The sequence below is a fragment of the Pipistrellus kuhlii genome, unplaced genomic scaffold (genome assembly GCF_014108245.1).
Source record: "Pipistrellus kuhlii isolate mPipKuh1 unplaced genomic scaffold, mPipKuh1.p scaffold_m20_p_24, whole genome shotgun sequence".
Classification (NCBI taxonomy): Eukaryota; Metazoa; Chordata; class Mammalia; order Chiroptera; family Vespertilionidae; genus Pipistrellus; species Pipistrellus kuhlii.
In genome coordinates, this window is record NW_023425523.1 from 8,612,707 (window position 1) to 8,636,057 (window position 23,351).

A 23,351-nucleotide genomic window follows, 5' to 3' on the forward strand; every position below is an offset into this window, starting at 1 on the left:
ATAACTTAGAGCAGCGGTGGGTAAAATAATTTCAAAGGAATAAAAACCTTAATGAATAAAACTGAGATTTATCATAGGATAGGCATCAATAGGGAGAATCTGACACACAAAAATGGCTTAAAATAGATGGGTTAAGGCAATTAATAGTGATAATTCAAAGCAGTGAGATGGAGAAGTAGTAACACATTGGTAGAGAACTCTATTTAGGTGTAAGACCTTAAATTATGTCTCTCTCTTATTTGTTCTTAAAGACATGGATTTGAAGGGTATAGGTTAGTTAGCAGGTTAGATATAGGAAAGAAATAACTTCAGGAAAGAAACATTATATAATAGCAAATGCACTATATCAACTTAAAAAAAAACACCTCTTATTCAATAATTATTAATTGCATTCAGTTACCTGAGACTGAAATGTCTTGCTAAATTCAGATTTGAAGTAAGGTGATATTACTTTGTTCCTAATTTTCATTAAATACTTGTTTGTGTTTTCAATCTCCTTCCTGGTCAGTAGTTCCATAATTATGCAAAAGAGACATAATATATTTCAAAATATTATTTGCTTGTGTTTTAGCTCTACACCGCAGTCATTTTTCCTACTTAGAAATCAGACTTTCATTGTAAGACAGCAAATAATGATGCCAGCTGGTTGGGAATCATTATTTGGATGATAAGGACATAGTCACACAAAAGCTGAGTGACCACTGGCAGAAACACAGAAGAGATTCAGATCACAGCAGAGAGCCTGGACGGTAGGACCTCCCAACTCTTCCCCCTCTAAGCTCCTATGACTCCATAAAGCTGGCTTTTCCCCATGTTTATGTGTATATACTTCGGAAGGAATTACCTCTGCTGAGCTATCTTCTCTTTCCAGTGCTTTACTGTTGCAGCGTGCCTGTGTGAGAGGAAAGAGAAGTATGACCAAAAAGGCAATACTGTACTTTGCTGACTTTCCACACAGTTGGCTCCTTCTCTATTATCTTAATTGGCCATAACGTAGGTTACTTAGTTCCCTCTATCTGACTCCCTCTGGGATAAATCAAGGTGATGCTTTGAACCGATGCTACTCTATAAGCTCCAAGATGGCACTAGCCGAGTTGTTACCTATCACTCTATCTTCAGCTCCCAGCATGAAGCTTTTCACATAATGGGCATGCCATAAATGTCCATTTGGATCAGTGAATGAATAAATAAATAAATTCACATACTTGGCAAACACCCCTGTATGATAAGTTGTTGACAGTGTGGCAGATGAAAGGCAGAGATCTCCTGGATGTGGTCACCCATGGTAATGATAACCGCATCTCTCCATTCCTCAATCACTGCATGCTTAATACTAACTGGAAAACATTATTGGATCACCTTACTTCAGTTTCTTTTCAGTGCACTCTGTATCAAATGGGTCTGGCAGACTCTCCGGAACAGAAGTCAAAGACTGCTTGTACAAATCGATTAGGTGGGCTGCAACTTTAAAAACAGATGCATTTAACTTTACAACACCACACCACCATAGGCAATACCTAATGACTCGTTAGAGATACTATGTAAGAGCCTTTCTTTAATCCATCAAGTGTTTACTAGAATTTCCATGATCAAGCTATACTAAAACAGTGAATGTTTATGCAGTATCCTCCTAGAGGACGAAATGAGAAACGTAGTGCCCAGTTGGCATGGCTCAGTGGTTGAGCATCAACGTATGAACCAGGAGGTCATGGTTCGATTCCCAGTCGGGGCACATGCCTGATTTGTGGGTTCGATCCCCAATAACTGGACTACAGAGGCAGTCAATCAGTAATTCTCTCTCATCACTGATGTTTCTATCTCCCTCTCACTTCCTCTCTGAAATCAATAAAAATGTTCTGTTTTAAAAAAGGAAACATAGTGACATGTTATTAGGGAAATCAGCATCTACCTGACTGAATTTAATTGTATCTGAAGCACTGAAAAAGTACCCGTTTTATTGAAATTGTTCTCTCTTTCCAAAAAGGAAAAACAAAAAAACAAAAAAACAAAAACTACGAAGGATCTAAATCTAAGGGTGTGAATGTGATACAATATGGTGTGTGTGTGTGTGTGTGTGTGTGTGTGTTTCATATATGTAAATATTGTGCAAAAAATATTAAATGCACCTACTTTGAGTATCATGGCTTTTTATAGTTTCTTCCATTTTAGGGAAAGACTATAATAAAGATAAAATTCCTTAGTTATTATATTGTACACAAAATTCACTTTGTTTATAAGCATTCTTTATGTGATCAACTTGATCTTTTATGAAAATTACTATACAATTAATTATTTTTAATGCTTAAACTAATATTTGATTTTTTAGTCACTTCTTTCACTTAACACATTTCTAAAAATCATTTTAAGTTGGACAAAATTCCTTTTCTTCTTCCTTCCTATTTCCTTCACTAACTCATTCAATGTTTCAAAGAATATAAATTTCTCTTAGGATAATAAAAACTTTTCTTTTAAGAGCTTTCAGAGTTATTTGTGATTTAAGAAAGAGCCTAAAAAAAAAATTTGAAAAGTTCAATGTATAAGAAGTCAGATTTCCACAGAAATAAGAAATTATAAAGAAGGAGAAAATGCTTCACAGAAATGGCGGAAACAAGCTCTTTCTTATAGTATTTTGTCTTGGAGCACCTAGCAGTGGAACAATAGCAGGGACAATGAGTGGTGTGTGAAACTTTCTGTCTCACCATAACTAGTTTGAGGAGATCTGCGGCGTTGCCTCTCTCCTCCTCAGTTCTGGAATCTCTAACTGTCATGTCCTGTAGCTCATCTTCTTTCTTTAGGATATGGTTTATATAATCCTAAATTAGCAGAATAAAATGAATCAATATAAGTCAGAAATAAGGTAGAGAGAGAGACACCAAACTATTCAACTTCAACTCGGAATATCACAAAGAGATTAAGAATATATAAATTCATAATAACCAGCCACCACAGTTACTGGGCAAGCTATGTAGAAAGACCTTTCTTTAAAATGTTAGTAAGAAAAGATCTGAAAAGTACAAAAGCAAAGCTTTATGGCCATAGGATATTATAACGATATGTGGCCTCTAACTATTATATATGCTCCATTGTCCCCACCAATAAAAAGGACACAGGTGATTAGACGATCTTCAGAGTCCTTTCCAGGGACAACCTTTATAGTTCTATCTTTGAATTTAAGTTGCTTAGGCATATCTTTGCTTCCAAGAGGAACAAACTTTACTTTCTCCATAAATATTTGATCTTTTCTCACAAATAATTGTCCCCTGTTCTATGTTAGGTACCGGAGACCCATAATCAAAGCACATACGATCCCTGTTCTGAAATTTAACATACTAGGGAGTGAGATGTTACAGATATATTTATACAACTAATTAAATATTTAAAAATTCTTAGGCCTGCTGAAACTGGTTTGGCTCAGTGGATAGAGCATTTGTCTGTGGACTGAAGGGTTCCAGGTTTGATTCTAGTTAAGTGGTCAAGTTCATTTAGATTGGTTGCAGGTACATCCCCGTTAGGGGATGTGCAGGAGGCAGCTGGTCGATGTTTATCTCTCATCAATGTTTCTAGCTCTCTCTATCCCTCTCCCTTCCTCTCTGTAAAAAAATCAATAAAATATATTTTAAAAAAATTCCCAGGCCATTTCCAAAAACCAAAATAGTGTTCTTTCATGGACAAATTTCAGATTAATATGCAGTTCTACTTTTTCCAGAGGTCACCAGGCTAGTGTTCCACATAATGAAAAGTGAGGAGTCTATATGACAATCATGTATAAAACTTACTTATCTTCTCCATATCTTTGCTATCTCAATACTTCTTACACCGTATGGGACTCGTTTAGCATTTTATACCTTTCAGTTTCCTCCTCCTGAAGATTGGCACTCATCTGTTACATTCATTCAGGTTCCTTGGCAAACCAAGAGGAATGATTGCTCTGTTCCTGATTCTTTTGGGTCAGGTTAGGTTACCTGGATTCCGTTACCTTAAGGGAAATCTGTAGCTTGAGCTTCACCTCATTCTTTATGATCTCGTGCTGGATGAACTGGCGTATCTGTAACACACTGGGGCTCTTGACTATCGGGGCCGGGGTGCTCACTAGCTGTTTGGCCTCAATGTTCAGGCCCTTCCAAATCTGAGTGCCAAATGGAGGTCCTGGAGTCTTTTTCTATTAACAAAACAAAGCAAAGACAACCACACAAGAAATCAACATTTAAAAAAAACTGAGTTCTCATAATTTAGACACTATGCTAGGAACCACTGCTAGGGAATACATAGGCAAACAAACAAACAAACAAAAAAAAGAGTAAATAAATATCATTGTTCTCAAAAAGTTTCACAAGTATAAGAAAACTTGATAACAAATCTGGGCAAGCTTTCCTCTTTATATGTGTTACTGAGAATCTGCATGTTTTAAAATCTTGTTGCATGATGTCCTGTGGATGGCACCTAAAGGAGTGCCAAGCAGTGCTGTGCCATGGCAACGTGGCTACAGCCTACCTTAGGCCAAATGCATGAGACTATCCTTTGATACCCACAGGTAGCCAGACACTTGGAATAAAGCAATCTTTAACTTTCTGGTTCCATGAATATGTTGACTTAATGAGAGAAACCATCTATAGACTTGAGTGAGTGGTCTTTGAGCTCACTCCAGAATAAGCATGAATCTTTGAGGATCTCTTGAGCAGAAATGTCTGCCTTAGAGTGGATTCTCACCTCTATGCTATCCTGTTTTCAGGAGTGGAGTGGTTTGATGCCCTAAGCCCTGCAGTGTGTCTGATGTGCTGCTTCCTTTTAAATTGCTATTCGGTGTTTACTGCCTTGTCAGTGACGACCAATCAGCGTCTTTTCAGCATTAGGCAACTCCCACCAGGTGTTTTGCTGTAGGAATCGCAAAGGAAGAGACTGAACTGCTTTCTTTCATTTCAGATGTGGCATATTATTTGTCATAATGCAGTGCTTTCAACTTGGATATATAGCCTTAGTGAGCCATTCAGTGTGTCCTTTCATTTTTTTAGATAAGGAAGTAAAGGTCCAGTGTGACTTGTCCCAAATCCCATATTAATAATTGATAGAGTCAGGACTAGAATTCAGATCATTTTCATTCACCATGTTGATTATAGCCACCAAGTTAAAATATAGGGCTAGGAGCTCATTGTTACCTTAAGTGTTCATTATTTATGCCCCTGCTATTACAAAATTATCCAGGAAAGCAAAAATCATAACTCAAAACATTATCCTCTTCACTTAACACTAGTATCTCTCTCTGATCATATTATCAATGCCTTCACTGACTTAATAATTTAACACCTGACATTAAGCTGGACATATTATTTAAACAGCTTGCAAGATGAAATGGAAAATCTTGTGATATTCAGGACTTCAAGATTCTCACTGAAGATATTTTCTTTCATTCTTAAAACAAAACAAAACAACAACAACAACAACAAAAAACTTTAGATGGGGGCTTCTCTACTGTGACCCAATTACAATGTTTATTTTTTTTAACATTATAGTTATACATCTCTGTGAATAATTCTTCACATTTTTCTTATGAACTTAATGTGAATTAATAAGCTAAGAAAAAAAGGAGGGTGAAAGACCTAAAATTGTGCATTAAAACTAACAAATTGCATATCAGTAATTCCATGACAGCAAAGCTGCAACATGGGTTCCTTAGAGTAAATATTTTGATATTATGAGAATATGTCCAAGCTTGCAGTGTAGGGTAAAAGAAGTAAAACAGATTAGCTGGTCAGTCTTCATATATAAAATTCCATAAGCCCATTCACAACTTACATAAGAATGAAAATATATGGATATATGGGAGAAGACCTAAGACTCTGGTCCATTTAGGGATGGATATGCAAATGTAGTAACTTTTCAGCCAGAAAAGTTATACCTCTACTGGGGGGAATGTCTCCCATGTTCTCGACTGAAGATTCGGAGGAACAACTGTATCGAGCTCTTTCTTCATCAGCCATGGTGATGCTTCACAAAAAGGGCGAAGGACAGTGATGCTGAGGGCACCTTGTTGAAAGAGAGTCATAAGAGGGTTACTTCTCCATCAAAATAGTCTGGAGATTTCAATGGGCATTCACTAATTTCAACAACTACTATTTAATAAGTGAGACACAGCGATGATGCTTAAGGGCCTTAGGATCTAAAAAGAAAGGTAGCTTTTAGTCACTGTAGGACCTACAGACTGTATTTAGATAACCTGAAAGTACTCATTGTCTTTCAAAACTCACATCCACGTTCTATCCATCCCACCACTAAACATTTCTGTAGTTCAGCACTTCTTCCCTCTCCACTGTCACCTCCGAGCGATCCTATTTGAGATTGCAGCAAGGACTAGCTTTTCTGCCCATATCTAATCTGTGAGTGAACCTCCCCAGCAGTCAGGGTGACTGATTACCTTAAGCCATGATTCCAGCTATTTTCCCATTGCTCAGAGGATAAAACTGAGTCTTTAACATTTCTCACCCCTGCCTCACCCTGCACCATTGTCCCTTCTGAGCTTCAGGTACTATGACCTTCCCCACATCTTCTCCTGCTGTGTCCTGCTTTGTATTCTGTCTTCCATGATAGCGCTCCCTCCTATCTTAATGAACTCCTACCTATCCACCAGCTGATGGTTTCAGTGTCTTCAGGGAAGCCTTCCATGCTCTCATAGCTCACTGTTGTAGCCCTAATAGCCAGTGTTTGGCACATGGTGGGTTATCAAGTAGACGCTAGTTAAATGCAATTTGAATTCTTGTTTTCACACAGTTCCACAACACGCACTGTATAACCCATGAGAGCACCCCGCTCTCCACATTCACAAAGAGCATGTGCACTGATACACTGAAAGATCTAACTGCACACAGATGCAGGTATGTTCATAAACCAGCACAAAATATATCCTACCAACCAGAGAAAAAATTAAAACACCCACATAAACTTAGACCTAGGACATTAGTTTGGTACACAGATAAAATGCAAGTTTATATCTGTTTAAATACACATATTACATACACTGATGGTTCAAACTTAATGTAATATGTGTCTCTTTACTCACACACAGACTTTTTTTGAAATTGGAAATAATATAAATGTCCAATAAATACATGACAAAAAATATATTTCAAGTTGTCTTTCTAACTCACACATCAAATGTACTTTCTCCTTTTATTCTATTAAATTCATTAAGGTGACACCTTCAAAATGACAGAAAATGAACTTACAGGGGATATCTCACTTTTCTTTGTTTGTTTTTTTTCCTACCAAGATTAAACAAACACATAATGGGAACCTAGGTACACACATAACATACTTAAACACAGATATAAATCTGCATATTGGTAGGAGAGGGATTTGTCCTCCACAGTTCACATAGGTTGATGCTCAGATAAATCTTGATCTGAGCACAAATAACTGTATATATAGGTTGACACAGCCAGGTCAAAAGTAGAATTGAAAAGTGAGCAAAAGGAAAAAGCAGAGAGATGGCCTGGGCGTGGACTGGCTAGGAAAGGTGAGCGTTTGGGAAGGGACACAGTGAGCTCCAGCCAGGTAGGCCTCCTACCTGGCTGCTCCTGCACTGGCTCTTGAAGAACTACGGTAGTTGGTTCTCCGTATGCCAAGGACAGGTATTCTTCAATGTCACTGTCTCGAAGAAGTTCTACTCCTGATCCATCAGCATAGACAACAAAAAACCTAGTTGAAGAAATAAAAATTGAATCACTTGACATATTCAGTTAAAATGCTCCTTGAACTCCTAATTAAAAATAAAAGTCATGGTATTTTTTTTTTCTCTCTTATTACCTGGGGACATGTTCACCAAAGATTTGCAGATGATTCTTATGAAGGTGAGCAGATGATAAACTATCGTAGCCTTCAGGACTTGCATCTAAATGATCTTCCAAATTGACTTCAGGTACCATAGTTGATACGCTACCATCGCACATGACCTAAGGGACAAAGTGCCATAAAAAAATGCCATAAAGCATACATTTCTGCTGATCACACTTGAGAAAATAGATGATTTTTTGTATTCTCAGAAAATCAGGGATTTTTATTTATTTACTAGATGCCCAGTGCACAAATTCATGCACAGGTGGAGTCTCTCAGCCTGGCCAGCGGTCAGAGCCTAGGGGGGGTGGGGATGGGCTGGCTGGCAAGGGGGAGGGACTGTGGGAAGTTGGCTGTGGGAGCTCACTGACCACCAGGAAGCAGCTCCTGCATTGAGCATCTGTGCCCCCTGGTGGTCAGTGTGGGTCACAGCAACTGACTGACCAGTTGTTCTGGTCATTCAGTCATAACAGTTGCTTAGGCTTTTATATATAAAGATAAGGTATTTCTCACTAAGTACAGATTGCATAAAAGTGAAAACCTAATAGCACATGCTCACTCACAAACCACATCTACACTGTGAAAACAAACTAGAAAAACTAGAAATACCCTGAGGAAGGTGACTATGAAGGCAGGGTACTCCAAACCTTATCTTCTGAGGATCAGTTCAAGGAACTGGGATTTAAACATGGAGGAAAGGCAGGTCATGTGCTAGTTGTCTTGAAAGAGTGATAGCATGGAAGAGGTTTATATTCTGTGACTCCACGCACAGAAGAAGATGCATGCATAGAGTACCTAGGGAAACAGATTGAGTAGCGATATTAGGGGAAATGTGCTCACCCTCACTACTATCTAGATAGGGCCTGGGTTTTTCCAGGAAGCAGTGACGTCCAGGCTGAAAGACTACCGTAGAGAATGGCTAAGAAGAGCATCAACACCTAGAAGAAGGCTTGGCCTGATGACACATGTGTTCAACCTAGAAGGTCTGGGCTTTCAATTTCAATTTCAATTCATTGTAAACTTAAATTTGTTAGGAGCTTGAACTCATGCCGTGAAGAGCTTTATTTACTTAGTACAAAAAAACAACAACAACAAAAACCCAAACTGGATCAGGGCTTGTCTGCATAACAAAACAAAGTTGGGGACTCTGTGTCCGTGGTATGATTTCAATCTAAAATAATTTCACCACCAACATACAAAATTCCACTCTTGGGTGAGGGGTGAAAATAAAAAGATAAATGCCTAAAGGAGTGGATGACAAACCTTCTCCCCGCCACCCCAAGGGCCAGATATGAAATACTTTAGAGTTTGTAGGCCATAGAGCCTATGCTGTAACTACTCAATTCTACCCTTCCATGCCCAGGAGCCATGGGCCAGTAAACATGGCTGCATTCTAGTAAAACCTTATATAGCGACTAGAGGCCCGGTGAACGAATTTGTGCACAGGTGGGGTCCCTCAGGCTGGCCAGAGATAGGGGCTAATCAGGGCTGTCTCACCTTGTCCCCAATGGGGCTAATTGGGGCCAGCCAGCTGGGGAGAGAGACTGTGGGAGATTGGCTGTGGAAGTGCGCTGACCATCAGGGGGCAGCTCCTGCATTGAGCATCTGCCTGCCCCCTGGTGGTCAGTGCATATCAGTGCACATCATCACATCATACTGACTAGTGGACCAGTCTTAAAGGTCACAGGCATTATATATATAAAGGTCACAGGCATTATATATATATTATATATATGCATTTCTTGTCATTTTTATGTGTCAACAAACATTATTCTCCTTTTGATGTTTTCCCAACCGCTAAAAAATATAAAAATAATATTTAGCTCATACAAACAAATGACCAGGGTTTGCCAATGCCTGGCCTAGAGCTAAGAGGGTAATTGTGGTTTTGAGGGACAGAGAAGCAGAAGGTAGAGTTCTGTATGAGTAGCTAAACTCCCCTCCAGGTATCCCCCTCCCTATCTTCATCCCCACAGAATCCTCACTCACTGAAATGCTCACCATGGATTCTCTTTTAAAATGCCTGCTGTCCATGCCTTTGCTCTTACTTTACTCTGGACACAAACCAGTCACTCCCACACCATCCCTTTGTGTTGGCATTGTTTATAGATGTTTAGCTTTATCCACTGTTTCATCCACTCTGTTCTAATTAATTACTTGGCTTTAGCATTTTCTACCATCCCCATAGCTGGGCTTTCTATCCCCTATGCAAGCACATTTGATAATCAGAGATACTGACATTCACTACCGCTTGCCCAAAGTATTGACAGGTAGTTGATGACTCACCCTGAAGCTGCTAAGGTAAAAAGCTACATGGAGGCTCTCTCATATGTAATATCTAAAAGCAAAGCCACAGCCTCTCTTTCCAAACTAATGATACATTTTACCTGAAAGGTGTTTCCCTCCGGGTCCAGGACCTGACAGATAACCTCTGAGGTGTGCTTCATGACGTACATGCTAGCTCTCAGCTGCTCACGATTTTGGAAAGGATGGTATATATCACTGCTCGACTCATGGCAATAGATAGCCGAACAATCCCTATTGATATAGAGACAGCCTGTGTTTGGAGGTAACACCTAGAAGGGTATCAGAAAGAGAGAAATTATTCAAAATTTCTTAACCAAATTGAGGACTTTGGAGGATAATTTTAGGACAAAAATGATTCACAGATCTCTGCCACAAACTGTATTTCCAGGAAGGAAATCCAAGAGAGGACTTAAGAATTGGGAAGGACTACCTGATCAGGAGGTACACTGAAAAATTAGCATCTAACTTGTCCCAAGTTCTCATATTTCATCTAGCTATTTCACTATTTCTTTCAAATAATTGATGCACCTTATTTCAGATGTTTAATATAAAACAATAAAAACATTTTACTGAAGCAGAAACATGTGCCCCCGTTCAAACTGATGAACCCTTTATAATCTTGGGCAGGAGACATCTCTAAGAGGGTCCACATGGCAGGCATGCTCACTGACCTGGAGCAGTGGGCTTTCTTAGTTGAATGGACTTTTACCTTTGGCACTCCTTTTCGCCCTTCCAACACCCCCCCCCCCCCCCCCCCCCCCCCCCCCCCCCCCCGCCCAGGACCTACCTGGTATGTTCCCTGTGGCTTTGCAATAACAGATGTCCCATCCCCAAAGGTAGTACAACATCTACTGTCCTCGCAGTTGGTGATGACAGTGGCATAGTGTGAACTTTCTATCCGCATGCACTTCACCTGCCTGGTGACAGTCTGAAGACCATCATCTGTGGGCAAATGTATGGTAAGCAGATATGAGAGCATGCGCACATAGGGAAACAAGCTATCTGCTGATTTTGCTCCTGTCTCCCTGCTGCCTGGACCGGAAGTTGAGACTGAGTGCTGAGAGCTCACTCCGCAAAGCAGGAATGCCTAGGCCCCTCCCCGGCAACGTAGAGCAATGCTCCCAGAGGAACTTTTCTGACCTAGTGTGGTGTGCCATTTAATTCTCATTACTCTTTTTATTTTGAAAAGTTGAAAACATCAAGAAAAGCATAACTACTCAATCAACATTTGCACTTGTTAATATTCTTCTATATTTGCTTCAACATTGTTAATATGTACATAAGAATTTATTCTCAGTTTATTCCCTTCTCTTGCAATCCATTTGTATACTTTTAGATAAATATGTGTACCAAAAACAATGTATAATATTTTGCATGCTTTAAATTGGCATGCAATATACATATACATATACATACACACACACACACACACATATATATATGTGTGTGTGTATATATATATATATATATATATATATATATATATATTATTCTGTATCATTCTGCAACTGCTTTTCTTACTTAGCCTTGTTTTGAGAACTTTAGCCATCTTGATATACCTATGTGTGTGTACATGTATATTGTGTGTGCACTTCTTTCCTTTGTAATTATATGCCACATGTAATTTTTCTGTTATGCTGTTGATGGACATTCATGCTTTCCAATATTTTAATATTATACTCAGTGTTGTAAATAGCACCCTGCACCTATTTCCTTGTATAAATGCATAGAGTGTTTTTCTATATTTACCCAGGAGTGAAGTTAGTGCATCCTATGATAGATACCTTTTCAATTTCCTAGATATTTTTAATTGCCCTCCCAAGTGACTCTTAGTTATTACTCTGTCTTTAGGGACATAAAGGCTCCGCTTCTCTCACACTTGTCAATTTTATTGCACTTAATTTGGCAATGAAGAATTTAATGCATGAAACAAATAAACTCTGGGATTAAAGAAAAGAGAGTCGGGGGATAACTTTTCTCTAAAAATCTTGTTCAGATGTAGGTTAGAAAGGCTGGGAGGGGTTTGGAGTCTTTGAACAGGTGCCAGATGCTTAGCAGCTGCAGCCTTTCTGGGAGACAGGTATGGGTCGGAACTGAACGGGGGGCCTCGCTGAGTTCACTATTTATTCAAATTTGATTCCTTAAAGAGCTAAGAAATCAAGTCTGAGAGCTACTGTCAGGACAGTTGAGTCATGATTATTAACTTTTAGTTGTCACCAAAGCAGACTATAAGTTTTTGGAGATGAAAATGGAAAAGCCACTATTACTACCCATGCGTGAACGAGAGCTGCTATCCATCTGCCTATCAAATTTTAGAGACTTATAAAATTGTCACGCACTTGGAAAAAATAAAAGCATACTTATTTCTTGATTACCCAAAGGAACCTGCTCTTCATAAACTTGGTAAAAGGTTGTGATTCTGGTCCCATCGGCGTGGTCCACTATCCGCGTGCCATCCTGCTTCTCCACGATGACTGTCTTGTCCTCCCGAGTGGTCATAACCTGGACGCACAAAGGCAAGCATCTCGTTTGGTCAGCGGCCAATCCCAAGGGTGCTCATTTTCACACCCTGGGGAATACCATCAATGCTTGGTGATGTATTTGTAAGTGGGAGCTTTATCTTATCTATTTGGTCTGACCTTTACAACAAACCTGGAAGGCAGGATGTGCCCGCAACCAAGGTACATGCTCTTGACTGGGACCTTTCAGTCCGCAGGCCTACGCTCTATCCACTGAGCCAAACCAGTTTCGGCTTGAATTTTTTAATGTGAGTATTTCCTTAAATATATTAAATTCTTTGAAATAAAGAATCATGAACAAATTCCTTCTACTCACATAGGTGCACACAAAAGTAAGAATAAGGCATAGGCCCTTATTTCTATGAGGTAAGGCATATACACAAATGCATTCAACATAAGGAAATATATGACATTATTAATCATATGTTTTAAGAGTAGTATAGAAAATTCATGACCTGTCTCCATTTCAAAAATTAGTGTTATATGATGTTCTATGCTGGTCAAATAAATGGCAAAATGCTTTTAGATTTGGAGAGAAAGATCCACCTTCCATCCACCCATCCACCCACATACCCACCTACTCACCAACCCACCCACTATTAGCTACTCAAAAAATTGTTATTGAAAATTTACTATTTTCCAGGCACTGTTCTATGCAGTGTTTCAAAATTCTCACGATGTAGGCAATTTTGCAATATAAACAGTTTGTCATACCGTGCCAGTGACAGGATCTGTGGCCTGAAAGGATAAATATGGTGCCAAGTCTGCTATTTTTTCTGATCCTTTGGTGCCAATCCGGTTCCCTTCAGGTGTGGTTGTAAACCAGATGCCCACATGAGTCTCTATAGGAGTCACGGTGTGTACAGTTTCTGTGGGAGGCTCATGGATTTCACTCTTGTGTAACACTGAGGACTGATTTTTGTGACCTTTTCCTGCAGAAGTTTAAGTAAAATCAAACACAACAACTATATGAATCATTCGTTTTTTGGTTCAGTAAAAAAAAACATTATGGCACAGAAATGCTAAGTACTGTAGTATTCTTCAATTATATTATTTCTCAAATTACAAAAATATAAGGTCATGAATATCCTAATCTTGGTACTTGAACTTTGGCTGGATTCTCATCACCTTCCTCCAAATACACATGTGCATATATACAACTCACTCTCTATGACATCATACTTATTCTGGCCAATTTCTGTACACTTTGAGTCTTGTTTATATCTCCTGGATCACACTTTTCAATTTCAAACTTGTGTGGGCAGTTTCTAAGATGAATGGAGCAGGATCCTGAGCGAAATGCAGAGGAAAGACTTCGAATGTGCCAGGGGTCAGTCCTTTCATGACAGGTTTAGGAAGTGCTGGTAAAATACAACACCTAATCATGGATGCATCTAAGAAAGCAACCCAATTTAAAAATGGGCAAGATGTATCAATAGACACCTCACCAAAGGCAATATATGGTTAGTAAATAAACATATCACTAGGGATTAAAATTAAAACAACAATGAAATATCACTACACACCAATTAGAATGGGTAAAATCCAAAACAAAAAACAAAAAACAAAAAAAGTGACACCACCAAATGCTGACAAGAATGTGGGCAACAGGAGCTCTTAATCATTGTTGGTGGGGATGCAAAAATGATATAGCCACTTTGGAAGACAGTCTGGCAGTTTCTTACAAAGCTCAACATATACAGAATATGCTCCTAGATATTTATTTAAATGACTGAAAACATCCTACCTATATAATAAAAAGCTAATCTGCAAATTGTCCCCTTGACCAGGAGTTTGACCAGAGGGAGGGGCAGGCTGGCCAACTGCCCTCGGCCCCTCCCCCTGGCAGGCCCCATCCCTGATCAGTACCTCAACTCAGATCAGAGCAGGCTGGCTGGACCCCACCCATGCATGAATTCATACACCAGGCCTCTAGTGTTCATATAAAAGCCTGCATGCAAAGTGTGAAAGCAGCTTCATCCCAATTGCCAAAACCCTGGACATCAGCAATCCAGGGAAGGGCAAAAGGAGGTTTATGGCTGTGAGCATGTGAAACACAGAGTTTATTCTTATGACATTAACTTACTAATTACTAAATTATTTTCTGTATGAACAACCATGAACTTACTTTTGTGTCACCCTAGATATCCATCAAAACATGAATGGATAAAAAAAAAAATTCTGCATATCTATATAACAGACTCTTATTCTGTTAATTAAAACAAATGAACTATCAAGCCATGAAAAACCCAGAGGGAACCTTAAATGTATGCGTCTAACTGAAATAAGCCAATCTGAAAAGGTTACATACTATAGGATTCCAACTATATGACCTTCTAGAAAATGTAAAACTACAGGGACAATGAAAAGTGGTTGTGAGGGATGGTTCAGGGTGGAGGAGAAGAGAAGAATGAGGAAGTGCAGCAGAGGGGATGTTCAGGGTGATGAAACTTGCTGTGTGCCCTCTAATGGTGGATTCATGGCCTTATTCCTCTCTGAAACCTCACAGAACGGTACAACACAAAAAGTGAACTTCACTGAAAACTAAGGACCTGAGTTCATAATAATGTATCGATACTGCCTCATCAATTGTAACAAATATACTATACTTTCAAGACCTTAAAAATAGAGAATATTGTAAGGCAGGAAGTATATGGGAACTCCCTGTACTGTGCTTTCTGCTCACTTTTCTCTGTAAAGTTAAAATTTCCCTAAAAACACATTAGTTAAAAAAAAAAGAAAAGTGAATGCATTGACCTAGATGAGTGGTCTGCAAACTCATTAGTCAATAGAGCCAAATACCAACAGTACAATGATTGAAATTTCTTTGGAGAGCCAAATTTTTTAAACTTAAACTTCTTCTAACGCCACTTCTTCAAAACAGACTTGCCCAGGCCGTGGTATTTTTGTGGAAGAGCCACACTCAAGGGGCCAAAGAGCCACATGTGGCTTGAGAGCCGCAGTTTGCCGACCGTGGACCCTGATGGAAGGGCTGTGAGGAAACCTGGAGTACACCTGCTGGAGGCAGAAGCCTTTTGGAACCAGGTGGGCAGTTAGAGAAGAGGCTACACAGACCACCTGTACACCAAGTCCTCAAGTCAACAATAGAGGGAGCCCTTGAGCTGGGAAGTTTGGAAGCCATGGGGAGCCTTCCAGTTCCCTTCTACCAGGGGCCTTCTGCTACTACCAAAGGAAACTCTGCTTCACTAAAGTTTGATTTACTGAAAAAGGAATTCACTTGGCTTCCAACCAAGATTACAGGGCACTATGATGAGATGTGTGAAACTGACAAAAAAAAGACTAAGTAAATCTTGGTCTCAGATCATTAAAAGCCTATTAGAAATTGAGAAAAAATTGTAACACATGAAAGATGATGTGGATCAGGGGTTAGCTGTTCAGATGCAAATCCCAGCTCTACCACTTACTAGCTAAGAGACCTCAAGGAAGTTACTGCTCTGTGTCTCGTGTCTCAGTTTCCTCATCTGTAAATTGGGATTATTAAAATATGTACTTCATAAGGTTGATATGAGAATTAGCTGATTTAATACAGGGTAGGGCATAGGAGGGTTTACAGTTATGAGAATGCAAAACAAAGTTTACTATTATATTATTACTAGAGGCCTGTTGCACAAAGATTAGTGCAATAGGCCTTTCTTCCCCTGGCTGCTGGAACTGGTTTTCCTCCAGCACACGGGTCCCAGGCCTTCATCCCGGCCGCAGCAGAGAAGCCAAGCCTGGAGGCTAGGCTTCTCTGCTCCAGCCTTAGCAAGGCTTAGCTTCTCTGTTCTGGCCGCAAAGGAGAAGCTAAGCCTCTTCAGTCTTCAGTCTTTAGTCTTCACCCAGGCTGGAGTCTTCAGTCTTTGCCCCGTGCCTGTACATGCAAATTAACCCGCCATCTTTGTTGGGTTAATTTGCATACCCACTCCTGATTGGCTGGTGGGTATTGTGGAGGCATGGCCAATTTGTATCTTTCTCTTTTATTAGTGTAGGTTTATTAATTATTGTATTATTATTTTTAAATTATTGTATTATTTTCCATACAAACAACTGTAACCTGCTTTTGCTCCACTCTGTATTTTAAAATCTATTAAAACCACTGTGAAGGCTTTGGTTCTTACCTTTCTTTGTGATGACAATCTCTGATGGTCCTGTTTCTGACTTTTGCTGAGAAATCACGTCGAACAAGTCTCCACTGTGAGGAGTTACTGACATTTCAATAGGAGGACAAACAGGCCCTGAATCGGGACTACTGCTTACAGCGCCATCTGCAAAAAGAATCTGAAGGAAAAGCATAAATCCAGCATTCTCAGAAGCAAGGAAGAGTCTGGTTAACAATTAACAGTGTGTGTGAAGCTGACATAGGTTAAAATGAATCCTCAGAAATGCTATTTGCAGACTTCCAGACTCAGCATAACAAAACATCTGACAGAAGGGTCGATTTGGAACTCAGAGTCTACAGGTTAATAACCAGCACAAACATATTACTTTGCTTTTCATTACCTTCTCTGCTATTTGTTTTCTTTCCATTTACTGTCTTTTATTAGATTGACTTTTTAAAAATGTTTTCCCCTTATTCACCCTTCCCCTATGTAATTGGGAAATTATCCAGTTCCAATTTTTCTGACTACATTTAAAACTTTATCACATATTAAAATGCTTAGTTCCTATCAGTATCTATCTAGTATATGTTATATCCAGAGGCACTATTGATACATACTCTATCCAGTACCAGTATTGATAGCCTCCCAAACAACAGAATAAGAACTGAAAGTGTTGCTAATAAGAAGTCCATCTTAATTCTTTTAGATGTAACTAGTTTCCTCAGGAAGCTTTTGGGATTGTCTACCTATGCAGTCCTAAATTTATACTATGGCGTCTACCTAATAAAAGAGTAACATGCTAATTGACCATACCCCGCGACACCCTCCAGCCAATCAGGAGTATGTAAATTGACCCAACAAAGATGGCGGGTTGATTTGCATAAATAGGCTCTGAGTGGCCAGAGGCAGGGTGGGACACCATGGCGACGACACAGGCGTTCCACACCACCTCTGCCACTCTGGGCCTCTGGGCAGTATGGGAAGGTGGAAAGGTGGCTCAGGCCAGAGAGAAGGCGGTGCCAGCAGCCAGGGGAAGGAAGGTCCATTCTTGCACGAATCTTCATGCATCAGGCCTTTTGTATCTAAATAATCTTTGAACAATATCATTCTGATTGGTACTTGGTAGTCCTCTTTAATATAAAGTATTTTTTTAAGTTCTAGGAAATTTTACTATATTGTTTTTCATTATTTTCCCCTTCTGGAAATTTTATCATATAGATTCATTTGGAATGTCTTAACTTTTCTATTCTTCATAATCCAGCCTCCCCCCACATCTTTCACAATTGTTATTTTTCATACGTAAGAACTCTATTTTTTCCATAGCAATTTTTAACAACTTTTAATTTATTGACTTTTGGGGGCTGGAGGAGAGAGAGAGAGAGAGAGAGAGAGAGAAAGAGAGAGAGAGAGAGAGAGGGAGAGGGAGAGAGAAATGATTTTGGGGTACATGGCTATATTTTTCACTGAGAACCCCTTTCCCTTCTTGGTGCCATATCTGGTCAGAGGACGCTCTTTCCTGGGGAGGGATGGAGCAGGGCACATGGCTTTCTAGTCTCACCCTCCAGGTAGCAGTGAGTTACCTGGGGCACTGCCCTGGGTTCTGAGCTCAGAGCTCCATTTGTGAAATATCTGTGTTAAAATTCCCATTTAAAAAAAATTCGGTGGTTTTGTTTATAATATGTTTTAAGCTTTGCATTTGTTTCTCCATCATTTGAATTCCATCTGACTTGAATTTTTTAGGAATTCTCTAAGCCTTCTGATCCACTGATGACACACTGTGTTGTTCTCCAGTACAGTTATGAACTTGCTATTTAAAAATATTTTTTCTAGTATTTTAAGGTGCTTTGAGAGGGAGAGAAGATAAACACTGGGTTCGGTTTATAATCTTGAATCATATGTAGAATGATACGTTTATTTGTATCCTGTATGGCACAGATAGTGTGTTTTCTCCTTTTTATTTGTCATTTTCAAGTGTCATTCCATTTTCAAACGAATTGTTCTTCTTCTAGGTCACAGTGCTCCTTATCCATGGCCGGTTTGTATTTTACTTTCAGCAGGAAAGAGTACTTTATCTCCCGGCCTCTTACCTGTGTGGATCCATCCAGCATGTGCTTGATCACGGTGCCTTGCTTGGTGATAACCCTGGATGCCTCCTGCTCCTCTGGGGGCAGCACCGATTTATAGAAGTCAAAGTGCTTCATCCTCTGGGGATAGCTCTGCCGGACTATGATGTCCCAAGAGGGTTCCTCATCCGGAACATATTTATCTTAAAGAAAAAAAGAAGCCTACTGTGAACTGGACAATGCTTGGACTTTTTCTCCTTGCTTAGTTTTTAATTTTTATTCTTTTGTCGATATATAAGTAATAGGGCAGTTGCCATATATGACAGAGGCCCAGAGTACTGGTTCTTTGCTGCCTTTGTCAAATGTACTAAGTTTCATCTACTCTCACTTAATTAATAGGTACCTTCTCCACGTATAAGCCATTCTCTCTAATGAAATCCAGGACATATCAGGGCAAAAGAAGGAAAGAAGTAAAAGAATGCTGCCTTAGATGTCACTTTTCTGTCACCTGAGAGTAAACTCTGGATGCCCACAATGCTTCCCTACAGCCTCCTGGTTGCTTGGAGCCCCAGGAGAAGTCACTCCTGTGACCTTCTCTCCCTATGTGCAAGGCTGACCCTGATGAAGGTATTGCTACTTTGTTTATGTTGTAGTGCCATTTTTGAGGGCGTGGCAGTCAATTAGCATATTTCCTCCTTATTGGTTGTGGGTTCCACCATCTCTGTAAGAGTGTGATGGTCAATTAGCATATTCCCTCTTTATTAGATAGGATTGTATTTATTATATCATTATCAACATGTATGTATAATAGGCAGGAGAATAGACAATTTCAGTGGTGATTTAACTGTCTTCTATATGACTTTTTGCCCCCTTGCCTCCCTGCCCCACCCAGTTAGTGCTCACCTGTTAACTCTTTCCCAATGAAGGTCACCAGGAGGCCATTAGGGCAAGACACATTTAGGTTTGGGAAGGTGGGAACAAAAACAGGCTCTTGTAAAACAGGTTCTGGTTCTACTTCTTCCTGTAAATAATTTTGCATGTGAATAATTGCTCATACTTTTATAAATTAGTTATTGATTTATTATGACTAAGCAAAAACTTGCTGACTGCTTAAGATAAGACTTGCCCAAGACTAGAGGGTCTTGCAAGGATAATGAGCCTCCACTCTTTATGCAACTTACAACCTGCTTGTAGAATGGCACACAGATATGTGAAAAAGTTAAATAGTACTCAAATTGTTGGTACATCTTTTCTCAGAAAAGGGAGTTTATGGCTCAGTTGGTTTGCTCAGTGGATAGAGCATCAGTCTGCAGACTAAAGGGAACTGGGTTAGATTCCAATCAAGGGCAAATGCCCTGGTTGTGGGTTTGATCCTCAGTAGGGGGAGTGCTGAAGACAGCCAATTAGTGGTTCTTATCACTGATACTTTCCTCTCTCTCTCCCTCTCACGTCCTCTCTGAAATATATATATATATATTAAGGGAGTTTTCAATATGCTAATAATTAGGAAAAAAGTCATGGAAGAGCCGGGGCCTGAATTAGATTTTGAAAGAGGCCTCTGTTTGCATATGTAGGTGTAAGGGCAGACCAACCTCCCTGATACATCTTTTGTGCAATTCCTAGTTTTAATTCTGGAGAGATTATGCTATCAGGATATGCATCCTTATTTTTCTATAATGAGCACTTGCTTTTGTATTAAATAAAAATAAGTGAAAATAATAGATAATTAAAAAACTATTTATAAATTAATGAGGGTTTGGTTGTGTCTATTTAAAAATACTAAGTAATTTTATGCCAACTATGCCTGAACACCTTGCCTGGTTATGTGTGCTCTGGAATGAAAGTTATTCTGGAGCACACATCCAATCCCTAATGATAATAATTTCTGTCTTTCCACTTGGCTTTCTTTTCTTAGCCACTAAAATCATTCCACTGACCTCCCACTGCTGGATCTTCAGTTTATTCTAACTAGTCTTTTATTATTGATTACAAACAATGGAAAGACTTGAGGAGCAAATGAATCGTCATAGTGAAATTGCAGCGGTGTGTAGAATATTATAATCTCACCTTACAGAAGGAAATTCCATAAGACTTCTCCCTTCTCATCTGACCAGACAGGGCACCAAGAAAGGAAAGGGGTTCTCAGTGATAAATATGGCCATGTACCCAACAATCAACTTCGGAGCAAAAGATCTCTCTCTCTCTCTCTCCTCTCCCTCATCCCCCAATCAATCAATAAATTAAAAGTTACTATGGGAAAAATTCAAGAATTCTTAGATATTAAAAATAGCAATTGTGAAATATGGGAGAATTATGAAAGACAGGAAAGTTTAAATACATTGATATAATTCATGCTTTTTAAAGAGCGGACATTGAGGCAGAAATATGCTTTAGAATCCATGGCAAGGTCCATTCACCTTTTTTTCTTCTTCTTTTGGGCGCTCCTCTTCTTTAATAGATTCTTTGGGTTTTTCTTTGGCTTTTGTTTTTCCTTTCCCTTTGGCTTGAGGAACTGGCACTATGACAGGAATTACTGTTGGAAGAAGTGCTGATGGGATATTCAATATTGCTTCCAAGCCAGGATCCTTTTCCTCTATATGAAGAAAACAAGGAAATCAGACATTCATATTACATATGTTTATTAAATAAAATTTACATCTCATTTATTTATACAAGTTGGCAACAATTTTTACCTTGCTGAATATAACTTATTAGTTGGACAGATTTCAGGCATAATGTAGTTGATTTGAAAATCAGGATTATAGATGAAATATTTGAGGTACTTAATACAGTGATATATTTGATGGAGTCATTGTTTCACATGTTCTTGCCTTTCCATCTACATTTTAAAGGCATGTTGATAGAGCAGTAACCATCTCTTCATTTAATTGAGACATATTTATTGAGAGACTCTCAATACAAAATATGTGGAGTAGTGATAAATAAAAAATATATAAAAGAACTTACGAAGCCAAAATAGTCAAAATAATATGTGCACTCAAATACCTTTAATACAAGGTCATATTAAATAGTAACATGATAAGGGACACAAACAAAGACATTCAGGAAAGACAATTTCTAGCTGAAATGGTAAAAAACTTCTCATAGCAGATTGGTCTTATTTGGGTTTTTAAAAATTGTCAGAATTCTAAAAGGAGAGCTGATCTGTGGAGAAGCTGTGCCAGGAGCTTCTAGCACTCCTCACATGTTGAACTTGGTTGGTCCTCCTCTGGGTTCCGGGCTGACACTCCCACCTGGATCTCCTTTCCTTTCTCTGGTCAGTTTTGTTCTTAGTCTCCTTTCCTGATTCTTCCTCTTTTATCAATCTGTTAAATGCTGCTAGTCTCAGAGGGTTTCCCCTTATCTTTATGCAACAGATGTCCTCAACTCTGCCTGTCCATGATAATTACTCATGGAGCAAAACATAAACAGCAAATGCTCAGATCCCCACCTTGATCTACTGGGTCAGACTCTCTGGGAATGAGGCCCAGGCATCTATATCTGTGAAACATCACCTGTGGTTGTAATGCTCCCCAGGGCTGAGTTTCTTAATGATTGCATTCTTTCAGGCCTGGGGCTCTAACTGTCATAATGACTCCAAAATTTACATCTGGAGAACTGGCCTTTCTTTTCTCAGCCCCAAATCCTTATTTCCAGCTACTTATTAGATATCTCCCCCTGGTGGTGATAGTGGACACATTTCAAACTCAATAAGTCTCTCCTCTCCCAAGCTGGGCACCCCTCTCAATGCCACGACTAACCACACACCCTATTCCCAAGTTAGACATCCAGATCATTCACATTTTCTCTTTTTGATTCACCCTATACATCCAGACAGTCACCAAGCCCTCAGAAATTTCTCTCCAATCTTAGCACCTTAGCTCAGAGCCTCATTTTCTTGTATTTAATTATTGCAATAATTTCCTAACTGGCATCCGGCACCTCCAATACCACCATGTCAGTGCACTTTCCAAAATGTCACTAAAATTATGCTCCTAAAATGAAATCTGATTGTTTAACTTCCTGTCCCTTACTTAGAGACCTACTCATCCCAGGCATGCAATGTTCACCTTCCTCCACTCCAGTCACACTCAGCTTCTCACTGTTCTGTAAAGATGCCATGCCTTCACACACTGAATGTTTACATAAATGGCTCTAACTGCCTGGGACTCCCTTTCCTTGTTGCTTTGTCTGGATAATCCCCCCTTCTCTCTGAAGTCCCATCTCAGATGCTTTACCTTCTGGCTGAAGCATTTTGTAGCTGTTCCCAGTACTATGTTTATACATAATTTCTAGCACTGGCTCAGTTATTTCTCTATGTTTTCTTTTCCCATTAGGCAAGTAATTCTTTGAGTAATGGTATCATGGTTTCATTCATCTTAGTAGCTGTGTCAGCAAGTTGCCTGGCTTATTAGAAGTAGAGTAGGCATATAAACAAGCGAATGGCATCCAGTTACAGGCAGCTGGAAACTCCTCCTTCTCATTCTCATCTAGTTACTCTTTCAGTAAATACTGATGGAATTCCTATTGATAGTACT

General features: G+C 39.3%; 1 protein-coding gene across 1 annotated transcript in view; it reads right to left on the reverse strand.

The window, feature by feature from the left end:
* Positions 1 to 23,351, reverse strand: part of SPAG17 (sperm associated antigen 17) — a 126,373-nt gene that overhangs the window by 13,040 nt on the left and 89,982 nt on the right. The window contains exons 25-41 of the mRNA XM_045586966.1: positions 21,231 to 21,406; positions 19,717 to 19,834; positions 18,838 to 19,016; positions 16,769 to 16,928; positions 13,365 to 13,582; positions 12,507 to 12,633; positions 10,919 to 11,073; positions 10,212 to 10,400; positions 7,798 to 7,943; positions 7,559 to 7,689; positions 5,894 to 6,021; positions 3,977 to 4,159; positions 2,700 to 2,813; positions 2,131 to 2,176; positions 1,365 to 1,464; positions 845 to 892; positions 401 to 500 (exon numbers count right to left, since the gene is read on the reverse strand). Coding sequence (XP_045442922.1) covers positions 401 to 500; positions 845 to 892; positions 1,365 to 1,464; positions 2,131 to 2,176; positions 2,700 to 2,813; positions 3,977 to 4,159; positions 5,894 to 6,021; positions 7,559 to 7,689; positions 7,798 to 7,943; positions 10,212 to 10,400; positions 10,919 to 11,073; positions 12,507 to 12,633; positions 13,365 to 13,582; positions 16,769 to 16,928; positions 18,838 to 19,016; positions 19,717 to 19,834; positions 21,231 to 21,406 — 2,318 coding nt within the window. The remainder of the gene's footprint in view (positions 1 to 400; positions 501 to 844; positions 893 to 1,364; positions 1,465 to 2,130; positions 2,177 to 2,699; positions 2,814 to 3,976; positions 4,160 to 5,893; positions 6,022 to 7,558; positions 7,690 to 7,797; positions 7,944 to 10,211; positions 10,401 to 10,918; positions 11,074 to 12,506; positions 12,634 to 13,364; positions 13,583 to 16,768; positions 16,929 to 18,837; positions 19,017 to 19,716; positions 19,835 to 21,230; positions 21,407 to 23,351) is intronic.